Source organism: Channa argus, chromosome 3 (assembly GCF_033026475.1).
Source record: "Channa argus isolate prfri chromosome 3, Channa argus male v1.0, whole genome shotgun sequence".
Lineage (NCBI taxonomy): Eukaryota > Metazoa > Chordata > Actinopteri > Anabantiformes > Channidae > Channa > Channa argus.
The window spans coordinates 12436890-12455666 of record NC_090199.1 but is presented as its reverse complement, the minus strand read 5'-3'; the positions used below and the strand labels follow the sequence as shown (position 1 = coordinate 12455666).

Genomic DNA, 18777 nt, shown 5'->3' with positions numbered 1-18777 from the left:
AGCAGTGGGTTCAAACTTTGGACCTTCTACCTGTGAGGCAACAGGACTAACTGCTGCACTACCTTAAGCTCCTGCCAAAAAAATGTTCATGCAAACTGATTCTTGGTGAGGCCACAACTATGGCTATAAACACTTGGAACACTGGAAGACAGCAACATTACTCCCAAGATATTGTCTAAATGAATATTGTAGCCAAGGTAACAGAATTAATTACTGCAAATTAATCTGCAAAGACGCAACAATAAATTCAATTAAACAATTTCAGTGTGTCTACTGACTGGGTTGAATGCACACTGGAAGCATTCAGAAAATCTGTGTTTGTGTTCTGTAGTAACAAAGATTTATGTGGTAAGGTTTTAATAATTACATTTTGACAGTTTGTTGAACAAATCTGGAATAGATTTGCACATTTATGTCATCACAATGACATTTAATATATTTTTTCTTAGTGGTATACTTTTAGTGAAACTCCTGGAGTAAATATGAGAAGAAGAATAAATTAGGTCAACATTGCCAGGACACTGTACATATAGAATATTCCGCAAGACCACTGAGAATGCAAATACACCAAACTGGTTGTGCACTCCAAGCAACAAACCTTCAACGTTCATGTTCAACTTCACTTTGTGCTTAAGTTTTTAAAGGTGTCCCTGTGAGCAGCGTTGCCCAAAGCACTTTCAGCAGCTCATGATTGTTTTTCTCAGACCTAAATGTCTATAACTAGAGCTCATCGGTTCTGTGAGCATCTCATTGAGACAGACACTAATGTCCCGTGAAGGCAAATGTCGCTGCATCATCAGTAAACACACGGTTTCTGTCAGCTAGAGAATCACGCTGGTCCATTCTGAATCAATGAAGACTCAGAACAAGAGAAAGTTATAGATTACCTGAGGCTACAGGACTGAGCAAATGGGAATCACAAAATGAGATTAATTGCCAACAAATGGCAGGCGGAGATGTATTGCAGGCCTCAAGGCAAAACGCTGAGGCACAGGTCTTACCTGGTTCCCATTTGACTTTACTTTAGACTTTGATACACTTAAGTGTGATATCGCTCACAAAACCTACTGACATTAATTAAGCCATGTTTTCATCTCCTTCTAGAGTGTCAAGATGAAGCAACGTTTCATCAAAGAGCTTTATGCACAGCGATGAGTTACTGAGTATAAATCTAAACGGACATGCTGACAATCTGGGGAGTCAGCGGTTGTACATGACCTCACAATCACTATTACTTCACTTAAATCTGGACTCCTCCGTTTTACTGGAATATTGGCAACTATAGACTTCACAGCGTTATGTGTAATAGGCTTGTCAGTGAGAATTATTGTCACTGGCCACATTTATTGCCTAAGAGGAGAGAAAGAGAGGAGTGTGTCTGAATCATTTAAGAGCCACTGTCCTGTAACATTATCTTGACCGTTAACTTTTATTCCAACACTTGCAGACAGGAACAGAAAGAGAGCAGACTGCTTTATTTCACAACTAAATGCCAAGCGGACCTATGCATCATACTTCTCATACACAAATTTTTCAAATTCATACATATCCCTGAACCTTAGATAAAGTCAAAACATAAAATGCACAGGTCCTGTGTCTTTTAGCACAGATACAGACATTAGCACAAAGTATAATCGTATCCAGGCTAAATTTGATAAAAACCTCAGTCATGATATGCATAAAAATTCCAACTTACAGGGTACAAATCAGGGTGTGTAAACTGCATAATAGGCTGAATGTAAATAAACTAATTGGATCATGGTTGCTAAAAGAAATGTTTTATTCTTCTGGTTTAATGTACATAAATGTGTGCTACACTGAGTGTGTTAGGTGCTAGACTTCCATCTATTTTACTTCTTTTATAAGCCAGTAACAAGGTATGTTTTTCCTGGCTTTACACATGCAGTTTGTGCAGTTACAAGCATGTGCAGCATGTGGTGAATGCTTTGAAACAAATTAATGTTAGCCTTGGTTGTTGGGGAAATCAATTCTGCATGGCTGATGGCAGAAAGGAGCAGGTGCAGGCCACAAATTAAAGAATATCCACCATAATTATGAGTCTGTGCAGTGTGTGTGTGTGTTTGTGTGCCCGCACGCATGAATGTCTGTGTGTTTATAACTACATGGATATTGTGAGACAGAGTTGTTAAAGAGTAACCTCCAAAACCCTGCTTTAATAAAGGCTGACAAGGACTATTAGAAACATTATATAACTTAGTTAAAAAGTACACCCCTGAATATTTCACACCAATAATGCCACCTTAGTCAGATCATTACTATCATTAAGTATAAGGTGATAAATACTGAGCTGAACTGTTTGGTACTGGATGGATTTAACAGTCTGTAACATTTAAACTATCTTGAGTGTGGACCAGAACATTGCTGGAAGCTTAAGTAAACAAGTCCTGTTTGAGGTCACTCTCCATCCCAGAATTCATTCCTAATATAGTTCAGAGAGACTGCCAGATACTACAGTGTAACTACCCAGGTATACACAAGCTGCGATAATGAGCCTGGCAGTGATTTACAGAAACGGGCTGGCAGAAGCAGCCACTCTCAGGAAATCTTGCCAAAGAAGCTGACTGCAGCTCTAGGCCAACATATTTTTCCTTTATAAGGAGAACTGGCTCCCCTTTCCCCTTCCGCCTCAATCACATGAATCTATTGGACTTAAGCAGTAAAACACAGTGAATTATAGCAACACTGAATTTAGCTAGAAGGGGAGGCTCCTGGCCTTAGTTTACAGAGTGCTACAGCATCCCTTTGGACAAATCGTTCCTGTCTCTGTTTGTTTTAAAAACCCAAATGACATGCTGCCTTTCAGCTAGAAAAGAGGACTAAGCAGCATTTGAAAATACAGTTTGAAAAGAAAGTGGTATGAGCTATCCCTCAGGCGGGAGGTGTATTCTGAAGATATAGATTATGAATGCTGCTCTCGGATTTTATATCACCAATACTTAGCTGAAGTCATTGCTTTGTGCAACTGAATAGAAGAGACTTAGAATTTTTCCCTTTAAGAGACATATACAGTTGACAAAAACAGCAAAATACCAATGTGCCATTGTTTGCCTACCATGTTAAAAAACTTTTTAGACCAGGAGTCAGTCTGTTTAAAGTACTTAACAAATACATGTAAGAAAAACCTAGTAAAGCTAATAAATATTAATTTCCATCAAGCCTATGTCCTTAGAAGTAACTCACTGAATTCCACCTGTGTTTTATTTAGAAAGGTGGCAGAATTGTAGCTCCTGCCTACTGTATATTGCATGGAAACCTGCAGGGATGAAAAACCATACTGCAGAGTAAAAAAAAAAAACGTATTTCAGAATTTGCCACCACATATCCCCTTTTCCCACACTTCAACACTACAGTGATATCTCACTTAGGTGATGGTTAAGCAACTATAATTAGAGTCATTATGTGTTAAGAGTGAAGGGTGTAAAAACAAATGTGGCATTTCTTATGGTGGATTACAGCTATTATTTTTTTCTTCCAGTGCTATCAGTGTTCATTCCTATACCAACCTCTGGCTTTGATTATTTTTTAATTTTCATATTTTGGATGAGCAATCCTGCATTTATAGTTCAGAGCTTAAAAGCAACACTTCGTCCTTCTAGTTAACATTCGATAGCACTGAGGAACCAACACCAATGTTGTGACCTAGCAGTCTACCCAGAGCAACGCTAGATTCAAGCTTTAAAATGAAGATGATATATTGAAAAACCACAAAGGTTGTGATTTCTGTGTCAGACAACTCCCAGGGTGCAGGAGACTGCTCGACAGATGCAGAGCAGAGAATGACACAACTCGAACACATCAAGGAGGGAGTATGTCTGTGTATGAGTGGAGAGCTGCCTGCTTTAAGGACATCATTAATTCAGACACATTAGCACACATCAGTACTCCAAGGAATAAAACAAAGCCTCTTCTAAATGTAATTTGCTGAAATAGATGGATGGCCTTTCAGTCATGTTTGGGGAAACTTGATTTTTTTTCCTCACCTGGTAAGTCAGAGAAAAGTAGGATGCATTCATTGAAGCCGTTTGCTAAGAGACGGTCCCTGAGCTGCTGCAGTATGGCCACACCAATACAGAAGGGGAAAGAGGAGTTACCCAACAGCAGGGTGTCCCACAGGTGGAAGATCTTGTGCAGTGGAAACACATCTATATGGCGGGTACAGAAATAGACACAACAAAGGAATGATTTTCCAAAATGACTGAATGCAACAGTGGCTGAAAAGACAAATCCCTCAAGGGATGCACAAAAGGATATTGCAAGGGGGACAATAGCATGCGTGAGACATACACTCTGTGAGAAATGGAGAATCAGTACATAATGAGTATGATTTGCATGTGCATAACACATTTGCTTAACATGGCTCTATGGCTTTAAAATGGGAATCTCACTAAACAAAACTGTGTATTGGCAAGGTTGCCTGGAGGAATATTTGATGTGGGGGAGGCAGCTGGGAAAATGTTTTTAGGTGGGTGCTATGGGAAAATGACAGGAAGAACATCAGGGGGCTGAGAAGCTTTAAAGTAACCAAAATGTTATTTAGAGCCAAATAAAACCACATCCTGATAATACATCCCATAATTATTATTTCATTCATAATACTTTGGGTATTTAAGAAGGTAAGGTTTCTCCCCTGATGAGATTTATGTATGAGAACCAGTACTGACCGCCTGTTTATATCATGTCTGGGTTTGTTAAGGTGGATGCTAGGTAGGAGATGGGCGAGCGTGTGTGTAGGGGGGGCGGGGGGGAGGCTGAGAGAGTATGGTATGGTAAAAAATGCCTCAGAGGGTCGGCGCCACATTAGCAGTCTGCTGAGCAGACTGGTGCATGTGAGTGACAAGCAGTGTGTGTGTGTGTGTGTGTGTGTGTGTGTGTGTGTGTGTGTGTGTGTGTGTGTGTGTGTGTGAGTGTGTGAGTGTGTGAGTGTGTGAGTGTGTGAGAGAGAGAGAATAGAAGATGACCCTTCCAACCTTGTCTCATATTGGATTGGGGACATTAGCAGTCAGAGGGGCACCCCTCCTGAATACTGGACTTACACACTGCCTCAGGGGGAGGATAAGGGGTAAAAGGGTCAGACCTCACACTCACCACCCCAGGAGTGGTCTCTGGTGTGTGTGTTTAACTGTAGAATCAAATGTCCAACTGTGAAGCACAAAGTTCACATCAAATCAATGGATGGAGTGCATCCAGATTAATTTAGCTATATAGTTTATGTTCCATTTGTAAGAGTCTGCAAATTAACAAAGTTTTTATGCAACAAGCTAAAATTATATCAAGATGGCAGAAAGGTCTTCAGACAACTGTGCGTTAACATGTGGCTGCACCTAGAAGATACAGAGGTTAATCACAGGTATTTAATTTGTAAAAATTAAATGTAACCCCTGTTAATATGCTAATATTCCAGCTCTAACTGTGCTCAGTGCAGAGATAAAAGTGAAATGCTGCCATCAACTGACAAACTGCACGCTGAGCCAAGCAATGTCAGCCAAAATAAATCCTTTATACACCTCTCATAAATGAGAGAAAGTGGAAGAATACGCTTTTGATATTTAGGTTAATATACTACATATTGACTAATCAAATTCTTTAGAACCTGGCTGGTGGAAAGCAAAAAATACAAAGTAGACTAAATATAAGCATTTTCTTATTTTGCACAATAGCATGAAATCTGAAAGCATCTAGCCAAGATAATCAAATATTCAGTGAACTTGGCATGCAACACCTAAAAACAAAATGTAAAATAAAAATTATTAATTATTTTCATTTTACAATACCTTTGTACCAGCAGGTACTACATGGGCTAGGTGCTTTTTGCTTCCCATCTACAATTCCAGTGTAGTATAGACTGTATATTGGGTTGGGTGCAAAATTTGCATTCTCTCAATTCAAGAAAGGCAAAAAGAGTAATACAAAGATTTTATGTTTTTATTTACATAATATTTAGTGCACAATTACCACGTACAAATGTCCCTTCATCAGAAATCATTTAAAGCTAATTTTCAAATAAAACTTTTGCACTACTCTAATTTTCATTATTTTACTATTAACGTTTTTACACACTTCTTGACGAACTTTGTTACTGACACCAACAGAACATTCATGATAGCTGGATGCGCATCATTATTTTAGCATTACTTTTGCATCCCCTCACATTCAAACTGCATGTAGGAGGTTACAAAACTTGACCTTAAACCTAGTAGTGCATATTTAAAAAGTTAAATGTGCATTAAAAGTTTCTTAGGTTTAAGTTTGCACCCAATTAAATTGTATGTAGGGGGGATGACAAATTTTCCCTTTACCCTAAACCTAAAGCTACCATGACATCAATGCACCTTTCTGTTCTTTCCATTGTTTTGCCATTTTAAAACTTAGTGGTACATTTGCTCATAATGAACTGCCCTGCAAAAAGATTCCAATGATAACATTTTATATTTTTATGTCTCATTTGGTAGTTGGAAAAAAAAAATTAACTTCTTTTGGAGAAAATAATTGATAGGATTCATAATCTTGACTTCTACAAACACATCTACTTTTGAATTTAAAAGTTCATGTCGCCCTCAGGGGTCTGCAAAGAAAAGCATGCCTAGCAAGAGTAAAACCCATCTTTATTTTATGTTTTCAATCTTGGAATTAAGCACCTCAAATTGATTTTGTCTGCTTCATCCTAACTATGGATTCAGCCAATCTGTATTATTTCATTTTTATATTTACCTAAGATCTCTTTAAATAAACTGCAGGTTAGATTAGAATAGTTTTTCAGCTGACTGTAAAATCATAACAAAGTAATCAATATTTTTGAAATAGCTGTGTAATAACATCCGTTCCAGCACTATGCGTATATACGGTATTTCATAAAAAAAAAAAGCCAAGCATAACTGAGTGTTTCTACTTTACTACACTAATGGTGAGTCACTACTTAGACGCAGATAATGGTCCAGACTGGTCCATAGGGAGCGCTATAATAAACCTGTAAATGAGCTCAGTTTTGCCCATGTGTTTACCCACAAAGTCACAGAGAGAGGGGATGCTTCCTACAGATATGTATAGTATAAGCATAGTAAAGACTTTTGCTTAAAATAAATAAATAAATAAATAAAAAAAAACAGTATGATGTTCACCAAACTTTATACTGGCTTTCATTTGAATTTGGAGAAACGCATCCTAAAAAGTTGTTAGGCACCGCAAGTCTACATGACTAAAATCACATGTCCATTAGACTACATGGGAATAACTTTATCTAATTTGACTAAAGAGCATTCTCAGATGATACAGCTTTATAAGCTAGTTAGTTTACAGGGCTAAACGATCATTTCTTTAGGTAAGTCAAAATACTAATTTATAAAAATACTCCACTACATAAAAATGTGCTGCAGAAATACTTGCAACATTTACCCTAAGTGCGGCATTAAGAGGATTTACCTAGGAGTGCTAACACGATGTTCTTAAAGTTCCACTGAAACAACTCTGGTCGTTGCTGTTAGCAAATTTATTTAAACGCTTTTGAATCCACCTTTGCATGTTTGCATGTTATCCCCATGCTTATGTGGGTTTCCTCCAAGTACTCTGGTTTCCTCCCACAATCCACAGAAATGCATTTTTAGGTTTCGACTAAATTGCCCATAGTTGTGAATGGTTCTTTGTCTGTGTATGTCTCTCTGTGTTGGCCCTAAGATAGACTTGTTAGCTGTCCAGGGTGTACCTCTCACGCTATGACAGCTGAGACAGGCTCCAGCCCCCCATGACTCTGAACAGGACAAGTGCTGTAAGAAAACGAATGGACAGATTCTATGACTAATTTTAAAGTTTCTTTTTTGCATATGCAAGTAGTAAAGCAAAACTTGGGCCATGCATCTGTTACTGGGATCCTCTTTCAGACCAACTGAGGAATGGAAATAAGCAAATTCCATTCACTGATGCCATATGGAGGAGAAACACTGCTCTGAACAGCTGCCTTTTCAGCTTTGTGTTAGGAATTTGAAATTTACACAAATAAATACAAAATGATGATTAAAAAAATGTGATGCCAAAAGTCTTATGTAGAGTAGGACTAAGCAGTCAAGTATTTTTCCTTCAGGCCTGGAATTAATTAGTAGCTTGAATAAAGGTCACCGTGAACACAGAAAAAACCCGCAGAACTTGTCCATACTGGGGCTAGTGACCTTTTCTGTCTCTTTTTATTGATGCTTTAATTGAAGCATATTCAAAATATCCCCTGAAAGTTTTGGATTAAGCTCTGTGCCACATCATATCCGCAATGTGAGTACGAAAACATCTACTTACGTGTAAACATAGTCAGGAACCATGGAATTGCATAAAGCTGCAAGATAAAAGGAAAGAAAAAGATATAATATGAGATAATGCAGAATTAATTTGTATAAACATTTACTATGTTGAATAAAAATAATGAACTTCTTTCTCACAAGAGAGATTCCTGTCTTTAGGAAAAGCAGCACACATGGCTGCACATCTCAATAGCCTATCACAAACAGCAATGGCAATAAACAGCAAACTGCTGAGTCTGGTTATTAGTCAGTAGGGAGAAAGCTAACAATGAATCTCCATATACCAATCTTGTCATCCCTCCTTCATCTCTCTCCTTCTTCACTCTACACATTCCACACTTTCCCAGGAAGAAATGCAGAAAATTGAAATTAAAGACTACATTCATACTCACATACCAACACACTCCCTCTCTTCCCACCCACCCCCCCACACTCACAAACACACACTCCATTAACCACCTGTTCTAACACCTGCCAATCGCTGGGCACTGTTGCTAGGGCTCAGTAGTATTTGGCAGAAAAGGGTCTGGAACAGACCTTGCTAAAATCCTGGAGCTTATTTCAGCCAGTTAATTGATAGGTAATTGCAGGGGAGCTGGTGACTGTTCAGTGGACCTCTTCTGTGCCCAGGAGTGATGAGCAGGAGACAGAGCCACTGCACTGTGAGTCTCAGCCTTAATTTCAACAGGTCGGCAGCTGGACTACAACTCCAGCCAGATTGGATTAGTGTAGGTGTAAATGGCAGACCCAAGAGAAGAGATGTGGCCACATTAATAATTAGATCTGGCTATGTGCAATCTGATTCTCTGCCTATGGTGGTAATGGTGGTGAGACATTGAATGCCACAACATTTCAAAGATTACTTTTAAATTTGTTCGCTTACACATAATATTTTTTTCATGAAAACTATATTAGGACAGCTATATTACATACAAAAGAAATACATTTTATCCACACTGCAGTGACATTCAGCTTTTAGGACTGATGGATTTATTGCTTTAGTTAAAAAAAAGTTTGTCTTTGATCTCAGAAGTTCACAGATGTTCTAAAATGGGATTTAGAGTCTGTAAAGTCTAATTATTGGTATTGACATCAAACATGAAAGCTGTATCAACAAAGCTTATTCTAATATTATGCTGGCTTAACAATAAAAACAAAGTATTTTTTGAAAGGCAAGTCAATGCTAGTAGTACTGTGTAACCATCAAGCCCCAAGTTATGGGAGCGTGCTTTTCGTGACGAGTATAGGAGCAAAATATGAATCACAATGAGAAATCTCTTCAAGTCAGGCTTTGTATAAAAAAATGCTCTAACACCTATAAACAATGTTTGTATGACAGACCTTTTACCTGCGCCCTCAATCATTTTTTTAAACACAGCTAAAATTATCATTATTAACAAGCACAGTTTCATCTGCAGCACAACACAGCAGTAGCTGCTGTTTCTGAGAGTACAAGGAGGCAGAGGAGGAGAAGAAGGGGGAGGAGAAGGAGACTTAAATCCCTGACTCCCCTGTGATAAGGACCCCACTTTTCATTGGCTAATGTCCTAGAGACCGGTTCACAGGTGACACATTCATCAGCACTAACCGAAGCCCCAGAGAGACAGGGCAGACTTTAACCTTGTCACTGTCTGAGCAGAGCTTTAAGAAGTTAAGCGAAGGACAGGAAGAGGTGGCACAAAGTAAGAGAAATAAGGTAAGCCTGGCAGGCGACCACCATTAAATGTGCTTGCCAGACAGTCGCTGTATAAATCATTACCAGTGGACTAGAGGGAGAACATGACCCTGGCAACAAATTCTGGAAAGGAAGATGTGAAACAAAAAATCTCAATGACAATGAAAAGATATATGATGAAATATGGAAGGCCATTTCCTTTGCGACTTGTGTGGAATCAGAAACAGAAATGGCTTCTTTCTGTCTTTGACTTCTTGTTGAAGATAAACTAGCAATGAAAGACAAATTTTATGTATTTTGTCCTCCACTACAGTATGTTGTTGTCAGTGTGTCAGAACAGTTGCACTCTTTGTAACTTACATCCGGGATGAAGCCGATCTCATTTAGATGGTTGCTGAGCTCTGGGTCATGGAAGGCGATCATTTGGGAGAAGACAGTCAAGTACTCTGAAACACACACAAAAGTGTTTGTTCACGCACATTTCAATTTAGGTTTTGCACTTTTGAGCAAACAGCACAGGACGGGATAAGATCTGATACTTTTGTGGAATAATTGGTTACTTTGTGCCAAAGAAATCGTGGAAAAACAGTGCAAAGAATATGACTGTTTTTTTAACCAAATTGTTGGAGGTAGACTGCTGATCCACTGCAACTTTGGAAACCAACTGTACATTGTGAATGGAAACTTATGCAGCCTTACCATCATTCATCACCCTGTAAGTCAGACAAAGGGCTCTGACTAAACAGATAAACAGTAGCTAACTCCCAGGGGATCTGGCAGCGGTAGGAAATGATAATAGCCAAATTCACCACATAGTTCAAGAGGTGTGTGGTATAGCTGTTTATCAGTCACGTAGGAATTGCTTGTGACATTTGTCTGCAGGCTTTAGCAGTTTCATTTGTTTCCCTATCTCCAAATGATGTGACTCAGCTGCAAACTCCATTAAGACAGACTAAAATTAGTTTTCACAGCTTAGGAACAACATGGAGCCGAAATTTAATCAACATTGAGCTGACGGCCTGATGCTCTGTGCCCGCCAATGATAATTTGTTTTTGAACTTAGTCGAATGCTCTGACCATGTTTAATACTTATTACTTAACTTGCAGTGGCAGTTGACTACATTAACTGGATGCCTAAAGTAGAAGTGGAAAATGATGTAGAGTATCTAATTTATATTCCAATTAAGAGGAACAAAAAATGTGCTTTTAGGATCACAGTGTTGTATTGCATAGACTGATCATCTGTGTTTTGCACAGTATTACAAGTAATAATTCTTGTATACCTTACCTTGGATGACATGAGAGTTGTCCTTCAGGAAAAAGTTGTACAAGTATTTGGGGATGAAGGCAGACATGCAGGCATATGCCAGGGCTGTGAAGAATATGATATGTGAATGAAAGAAAGCCAAAACAAGGAAGCAATGTAGATATAAAAATGCACTGCAGTGAAAATAATGAGCTTTCTCAGAAGATGATTATAAGATCAAAATAGTTAACCTTCATTGTTGAAATTCAAGTAAAGAAATGGAGCACAAAGTGAATCCAACCCTGAAATGGAACAAAACAAAAATTGCTCATAATAGACATTTGCACTTGGGCCATGTACTGCACAGTACTCTTAAAATTATTGGGAGGATATAAGATACAAGTTCCAGCTTGTAATTTATGTGATTCAAATCTAAAAATCTTAAATATAGACCATAGTACCTTTTGTATCAGACCACCCACATTTTAGTATTAAAATGTATTGGATTGGATGGTTTCAAAGTAAGATAAAGTATTTAAAACATAATATTTGGTGGAAAATCCCTTGTTTCAATACAAGCCTATAACTCACTGACATCACCAAATTGTTGGTTTCTTCTTTCAATATACTTTTCCAAGCTTTAACTGCACACTTCTTCAGCTGTTGTTTGTTTTGGGGGATTTCTGTCTTCAGACTTCTCTAAAGCAGCTGAAATGCGTGTTCAATACATTTAAGGGCTGGTAATTGACTTGACCAGTCTAAAATCTTCCACTTTACTCCTCTGATTCTTCTGAAAGTCCTTTATGGACTTGGCAGCATGTTTGGGACTATCATCTGGATTCACGATGAAGCTTCCCCTATAAGTTTTGATGCTTTTCTCTGCAAAGTGGCAGACAATAGGTTTTCATGCTTTTGTCATAAGCTCCTGTTGTCTCTCTTTGCTGGCCTATTATATCAACATCAACAGTCATTTAGAATATATGGTTTGAAGAGACAATCTCACAGCACACACCTGCATTACAAGAACGCCCTTTCAGATACATATTCCAATACTTGTGCTCACTTAAAAATGTGTCATAAAGATAAAAAACGTTTTAATCAGGTGGCCCAATTTGTTTTCTGTTGTTAGACATATGTGGGCAGATATATCATTCAATAAAAGCTGAAATTCTGAACTTATGCCTCATACTTTGACCTCAAACCCAAATGGCTTTAGTGTTCAGCCAAAATAATGAATTAGCTGTTGCTGTTTCAATTCTTTCGGGGGACACTGTATTTGTCCCTGAGGGCAAGGTAGGGAGTATACAAGATGCAATGTTACTACCATCTAGTGTTATGTCATGATAATTACAAACGAAATCATGTAAATAAAAAAAACAAAAAAACAAAAACAAAATCAAAACAAGAGGAGTGACTGACCCTGCCAGTAGACTAGGTCAGGGTGGGACACCACCCAGGCTTTCAACACACGCCTGAACTTGATGTGGCCCTGAGGAGATGACAGCAGCTCATCATACTGGTGGCAACGTGGGATGTCCACCTCAATCTATAAATATCCATCAAAAACACAGGACAGATTTTCCTTTTAAAAGTGTCACGAGAGTCACCATTTTACTGCAGGTTTTAAAGCATACACGTTACCTGTCTGTCAGTCGGTATAGGAGTGTCCTTGTCTATGCTCTCATACTTGGCTTTAATGTCTCCCTGTAAAAAAAGAATCATACATTACCACACAAAACAATAACAACAAAAATAGATGCAGTTTTCTTCAAGAGGAAGACCAAAAGTTGTCTTGTACCTCGATGCCTAGCAGAGCAGCCCAAGCCAGACCTCGAACAAGAGGTGGGATATCCACTCTGGCCTCTTTCCACACCAAGTTCTTCTTGTAAGGATAGGCCTGGAGTCACAAAACATTCAAAATAGATTACCTGTATATTACCCAGCTTCATTTCCCAAAATATTTTAATTGAAACAACCAGGTTATGGCACTAGAAACTTTAGCTTGCCATGTCCTTATTTTTGTGACTTAAAAGTGTATACATGTGTGTGAATGACTTTGTATGGAGCCCAGACCTTGAGCAGTCTGTCAAAGAGGATGATGCGGATGAGTTGGTACTCGGTGTCTCTCTCGCGGATGATGAGTGGCAGCGTGACGGTGGACGACAGCTCATTGCTGCTGTTGGACTGGGGCAAACTTGACTGTCTGAAGGAGGGAGAAGTAAAGGGCATTACCCAATCCAGAATAAATGTCTGGTGTGAAAAAAGATGTGAAAAATAGTGACAAGGTAGGAGAGGACGACAGCAGTAGCTTCAGGATGGAAATTGCTTACTCATCTTCCAGTAGAGGGTAATAGGCTTCTCCTGCTACATCCTTCAGCCTCTGGAAAAGGCAGAGGAAGTCATGTTAAAAGTAATGTGCATTCAAAAATAAGGTTCTGTTAGTCAGCTGCTTTTTCAAACCAGCACCCAGACTCATGAAGTGAACTGTGTTTGGAACCCATTTTTGTGCTCATAAGCAAGGGCACATTTCACAAACTTTACTACTCATTCATGGCACAAAGTTTTGTAATAAATAAGCATTTACTGATGCAAATAATTTCAAAGTTAATGAATGCTGTGTTGTTCAAGTTTGCCTTTCCTAGTGTAGTACATTGTGATAAAGAGCTTCTGAGGGGTGTGAGGAGGATTCAAATTTGATAATTAGATTTAAGACTGCCACTGAAAGAAATGACAAACTACCATAGGCATGTCTACAAATGTCTTGTATCCAAAATCCAAAGGTATGCCAAAGCCCAGGGCACATCAAATATTCTGTAAAGTGACTAACAGAATATCCAAACAGTTTGACTTTTCCATTCATCCAATACTCAGTGAAGTAACTCACCCAGCAGCTTTAATTAGTTGAGATGCAGAAAACGCTAATTCCTCACCTTACACACACAATTTGAATTTACACAACAGTGTACATGCACACTTTTTAGGTCTTTTTAGGTTTTAGGTCTTACATTTCTGAGTTGGCACAGTGATAGAGTCACTGTAGTGTCATCTAGCAAGAAACTCCGATCCCTTCCTTGGCCAAACGACTCACCATCTTCCAGGACTACGCTACAATCAAAAACAAAGACAGAAAAAGAAAGACATATTTTACCATATGTCCACATGACCTCAACTAGCAAATGCATCCAACAGTAGTGCCATTTGTTTAGTTATGTGTGTGATGTACTTGGGCAGTGTGCAGATTGGTGGTTTGGATCGTATGATCTCCTTATTGGTCAGTTCCTTCTCCAGGTCTCCCCCAGCCAGGCACCACAGATGGTATACCTCGTCTATGGCCCGCTCCGACAGGTAGTCTTCATCATCGTCTAACAGTGCGCGCGCACACACACACACACACAAACACACACACACACACACACACACATTCAATCAACCCACTTTTAGATAAAACTATACCTTAACAAACATAAGAAAAATGATTAGATAAATAATATTTTAAGATGTAACACATCGTAAAATCATTACATCTTATTATAAATTTAGCTTTACTTTTTTTTTTAAGTAAGTTTTGTATCGTAGATCAGTAAATGTCTTTAAGTTTGTATTTACAGTACAGTTTCGTGCATTATAGGCAGACCTTTGCAAAGTTCATTGATGTCCTCTGGAAGTTCCAAATGTGCACAGCGCAGTGAAGAGGAGAAAAGGCTAACAGGCTTTTGGAAGGGCTTGTAGAGGCAAGAGACCCCATTGAAAACAGGATCTCCCAAAAGCTCTGCAGGGGTCAGCCTGGAGCATACACACATAGACTTAAGGGTTAAAAAGCAAAACAAACTTTCCATTCTATGCTAAGTGTTCCTTAAGCTACAATATAACTTGTTAAAAAGTGAGAAATTATAATATAAAAGCTTTTGCAATAAAAAGCCATAAAAGCTGTTCATGGCAGTGTCAGCTAATAACTGTCATCTGTTTATTTTGCGTTCATTTCACTTGCTGGACTTAGCATGCTGGACTCCTCTCTTACGTACGTGTCGTGCTGCAAGACTACTACATAAGACGCATAACTAAAGTAGTTTGAAAACTAAACGGTCAATGTCCTGCCACAGGATATGATATCCAACCAACAGTGTATTTACCTCTTGGATGGAAGAAAGGTCAGGCATTTCCTTAATAACTCAAGGACATTCTCAGGCAGGTCCTGTAAAAACAATTTTATTGGCTATACAATACAGAAAGGTCACATTTAAACCTTGAATAATTCATTTCTTTAAAATGATAATCCATTGTTAAGTATCTTCAACTATAAATTATTTTTTTGATAAGGCAAGCAATGGTTTTGACTCTACCTTTATTGTATCCAGGCACCCATGTTCTTCAGCAAGGACAGTGACAATGTCATCCATGCAACCTGAGAATAAGCCAAACTGAGCTTAAGTGCATGTTGCTCAGTACTTAAAATAATTACGCCCTTTACACTTACCCAAGGTTAGAATGAATTTCAGTCTTGCAGTTATATCAATATTCTGCAGCAGTCGTCTGCCCTGAAAAAGTTTAACAGAGGATTATGAGGAAAACATAACATTTAGGCAAATAACGTAAAATAAATTTAGGATGAATGTCTTATTTTTCTATTGAGAGGTTTATAAAAAAAAACTCTTACAGCACACAACTCAAAGAGCAACATCCCAAGTGACCAGACATCCGTCTTGGGTCCTGAGGGCAAAGGAGCTTCATCATGGGAGGGGTCAGTAGGGTGAAAAGAGCCCTGAGCAATCACTTCTGGAGCAAGGTATGATGGGTATCTGAGGTCAAGACCAGAAAGTTGATTACTCTGTCAGCCTTTCAAAAACACTTTTTGTTGATACCTAGTTCCCCCCAGTACCCAGTACTCCCCCCACAGTACCTTTGCTGATTCAACAGTTATGGCCTATGATGTCCTTTTAAAAATATTCCTTATAAAGAAATACATACATTATAATTTTCAGGCTGCACAATAACTATATAAAATAACAGTGTAAAGCCATAATTTGTATAACATTTCTGGCATTTTGTGTTATTTATGATCATTTTAATCCTATAAACAATCAGCATAGATGTTTGACAGTTGCATTTTATTGCATTTTCCCAGCAGATGTTTCATTAAAATCACAGGCATATGCCATTATTTCTCTTTTCAGTCTGACAGAGGATATTACACAGAGATACTTCATTGAACACAAAGGCCTTTGGATTAGGATAAAAGTCAAAGGATCAGTTACAGTTCTTTGACCAGAAGGCTGGTTTGTTTCTCCAAAACCTGGTTTGTATGAAAAGAGATGGGCCAATATGCATCAATGTTATGGTCAATTGTCTTTTTATGACTTGACTAACTACAAACAGACACAAGTAAACCTTTGACCCTGAACAGACTGCTCACATTGCTAAGACCTACGAGTTGAAAACTTCCAGAAAAACACTAATGGATCTTTCTGTCTGATAAATGAGGAGTAAGATGTACCCAATGGGAAAATCTACATCAGCCCCATGATCAGTCATGTGATAAAGCCCAAACTTTGCCAGCTTGACATTCCCCTACAAAGAAAAAAAAATATTTTAGAGTGACAGTTTTTTCATTTAGGTAATTGTTTCATTTCATTTCCTTTTCCCAAGACATTCATTAAACATCTTCATTTTTTGTAAACAATACCTTGCAGTCCATGAGCACATTATGTGTGCTGAGGGCTCTGTGAACCATACCATGCTGGTTCATAAACTCCAGACCCTCGAGGACCTCATAGGCTATCTGCAACACCTTCTCTGGACTAACACAAAGAAAAAAGGGTCAAACTTTGTTGAGGCACAGATAGTGACATTTTCAACACTTCTATTGGAAACTGTTGTTATTATGCAAACCTAACCTTGGCCAGTAGATGGCAAGGTTTATGCAAAACATGTGCCTGCACCTCACATTCAATATAATTTAACAACAAATGAAAAGTAAAAGTAAGTGTTAACCAATAAAGTAAAGAAATAAGACAACTCTGGGTTCATTACATGTACTATAATTACTGCTAAGTAATTCATGAAAGTATTAGAATGATAATCTCACCTGACAGTCTTCCCTTGTTTTAGGAAATCACTTAAGCTGCTTTCATAATGTTCAGCAACAACAATTAGGCGTTCTATGAAAAACCCAAGTAAAGAGAAAAATGTAGAAAAATGTTAGAAAAATGTATATTGATATTTGTTAAGAATGCGTAAGTGTGTATTGATCGGCATAATTAAGCAGGGTTGCTGGGTAGAAATTTTTAGAAGAATAATATGGGATGAAGTCGCAATTAAATTTATTGATGTATTGGAATTTTAAAATAATGTAATTGCTTTTACAATTCAATGCAATAAGTTTTATAGTTCACTTAAGGGACTGTTTTTAGGTAGTTTTGCTAGTATAATCTCCAGTAACTTAGCTGAATGTTTGTAACAAGAGATGAACATAATAACATTCTGTTGGGCTTAATTTTGCTGTAATCCAGCACAATGTTATTGCGTCCACCTTTCGTGAATCCAAAGCTGTTGACAACCGACAGGCACAGCACAGCAAACGTGCATTCCACAACACGAACTACGCTAATTGATAAAACAGAAAGAAACAGGACTACTATCAGCAGTTAATACAAATCCACTAAAACCACTCATTTGTATCCTATTTTGAATATTCAAATTCAGAGATTTGGTGGTGTCACATAAGACTAATGAGAGAACATACTGTATATTTAAGGAAACAGCTACTAAAATTGAAGGATCGCATACACAACAGTGGTGGACCTAAAAGTCTTACCATGTTTCCCTCTGGATATGTCCACATACTGGCAGAGCCTGGGATGTGTGATGGTCTTAAGGAGCTGGAAACGTCCCAAGATTTTGATGGAGTTGGGGGTGAGTGGGAGGCCATTGCTCCCACAGACATCATGAGGAAGAGCTGAGGCAAAAAAGGTAAAGGCCCCCAGCTGGGCATCTTTGAGGGGCTTCATTTTGCCACTACCTGGAAAAACTGATGGAGAGCAAACGTCGTCAGCGTAATATACAAACGAATGATATTATAGCTACAACTGAGAGGAACCTTCTGATATTCAGTGTTGCATAATGTTAGCAACGGTATTCCGTTCAATGTTAGCCAGGGAATTAAGCAAAACAAAATGGTTATCAATAGACCACAGTAACACTGTAATAGTACAGCATCTTCACACCATAGCTTTGAGATTAACATTAAAGCTACTTGAGGAACAGGGAAACTGTTTCCTGTACATTTATGCTGCAGTTAAACCCACTATTTGTAAGGTTAAATAGCAAAGTTGTGAAATGCCGAATTCAACAGTATAATGTTCATTACATGCGAAATATATTGTGATGTACTCACGTTTAATGGGAAGATTGTACAGCCATGTTGACTGAATGAACTTGGAATTATTACTAAAAAATGTTTTTAATGAATTCCTTTCCTGCCTCTGCGACGTGATGGGAACAGCTGAGGGAACGTGATCTACGACGTTATTTTTGTGCGACATAGTAATGCACAAAAAAAA

The 18777-nt window shown here is 38.3% G+C and overlaps 1 protein-coding gene across 2 annotated transcripts in view; it reads right to left on the bottom strand.

The window, feature by feature from the left end:
* tbck (TBC1 domain containing kinase) overlaps window positions 1–18770 on the bottom strand; it is a 33113-nt gene extending 14343 nt beyond the window's left edge. For both annotated transcript variants that reach the window (XM_067497609.1, XM_067497610.1), the window contains exons 1-22: window positions 18612–18770; window positions 18033–18245; window positions 17304–17376; window positions 16902–17016; window positions 16713–16786; window positions 15876–16017; window positions 15696–15756; window positions 15562–15623; window positions 15352–15413; window positions 14856–15004; window positions 14445–14583; window positions 14227–14326; window positions 13552–13601; window positions 13295–13424; window positions 13020–13118; window positions 12863–12925; window positions 12641–12767; window positions 11473–11523; window positions 11264–11347; window positions 10336–10421; window positions 8299–8335; window positions 4002–4163 (exon numbers count right to left, since the gene is read on the bottom strand). In XM_067497609.1, the coding sequence (XP_067353710.1) occupies window positions 4002–4163; window positions 8299–8335; window positions 10336–10421; window positions 11264–11347; window positions 11473–11523; window positions 12641–12767; window positions 12863–12925; window positions 13020–13118; window positions 13295–13424; window positions 13552–13601; window positions 14227–14326; window positions 14445–14583; window positions 14856–15004; window positions 15352–15413; window positions 15562–15623; window positions 15696–15756; window positions 15876–16017; window positions 16713–16786; window positions 16902–17016; window positions 17304–17376; window positions 18033–18245; window positions 18612–18759 (2227 nt within the window). In that variant the 5' untranslated portion in view covers window positions 18760–18770. The remainder of the gene's footprint in view (window positions 1–4001; window positions 4164–8298; window positions 8336–10335; window positions 10422–11263; window positions 11348–11472; window positions 11524–12640; window positions 12768–12862; window positions 12926–13019; window positions 13119–13294; window positions 13425–13551; window positions 13602–14226; window positions 14327–14444; window positions 14584–14855; window positions 15005–15351; window positions 15414–15561; window positions 15624–15695; window positions 15757–15875; window positions 16018–16712; window positions 16787–16901; window positions 17017–17303; window positions 17377–18032; window positions 18246–18611) is intronic.
* Between the last annotated feature and the right edge of the window lie 7 nt (window positions 18771–18777).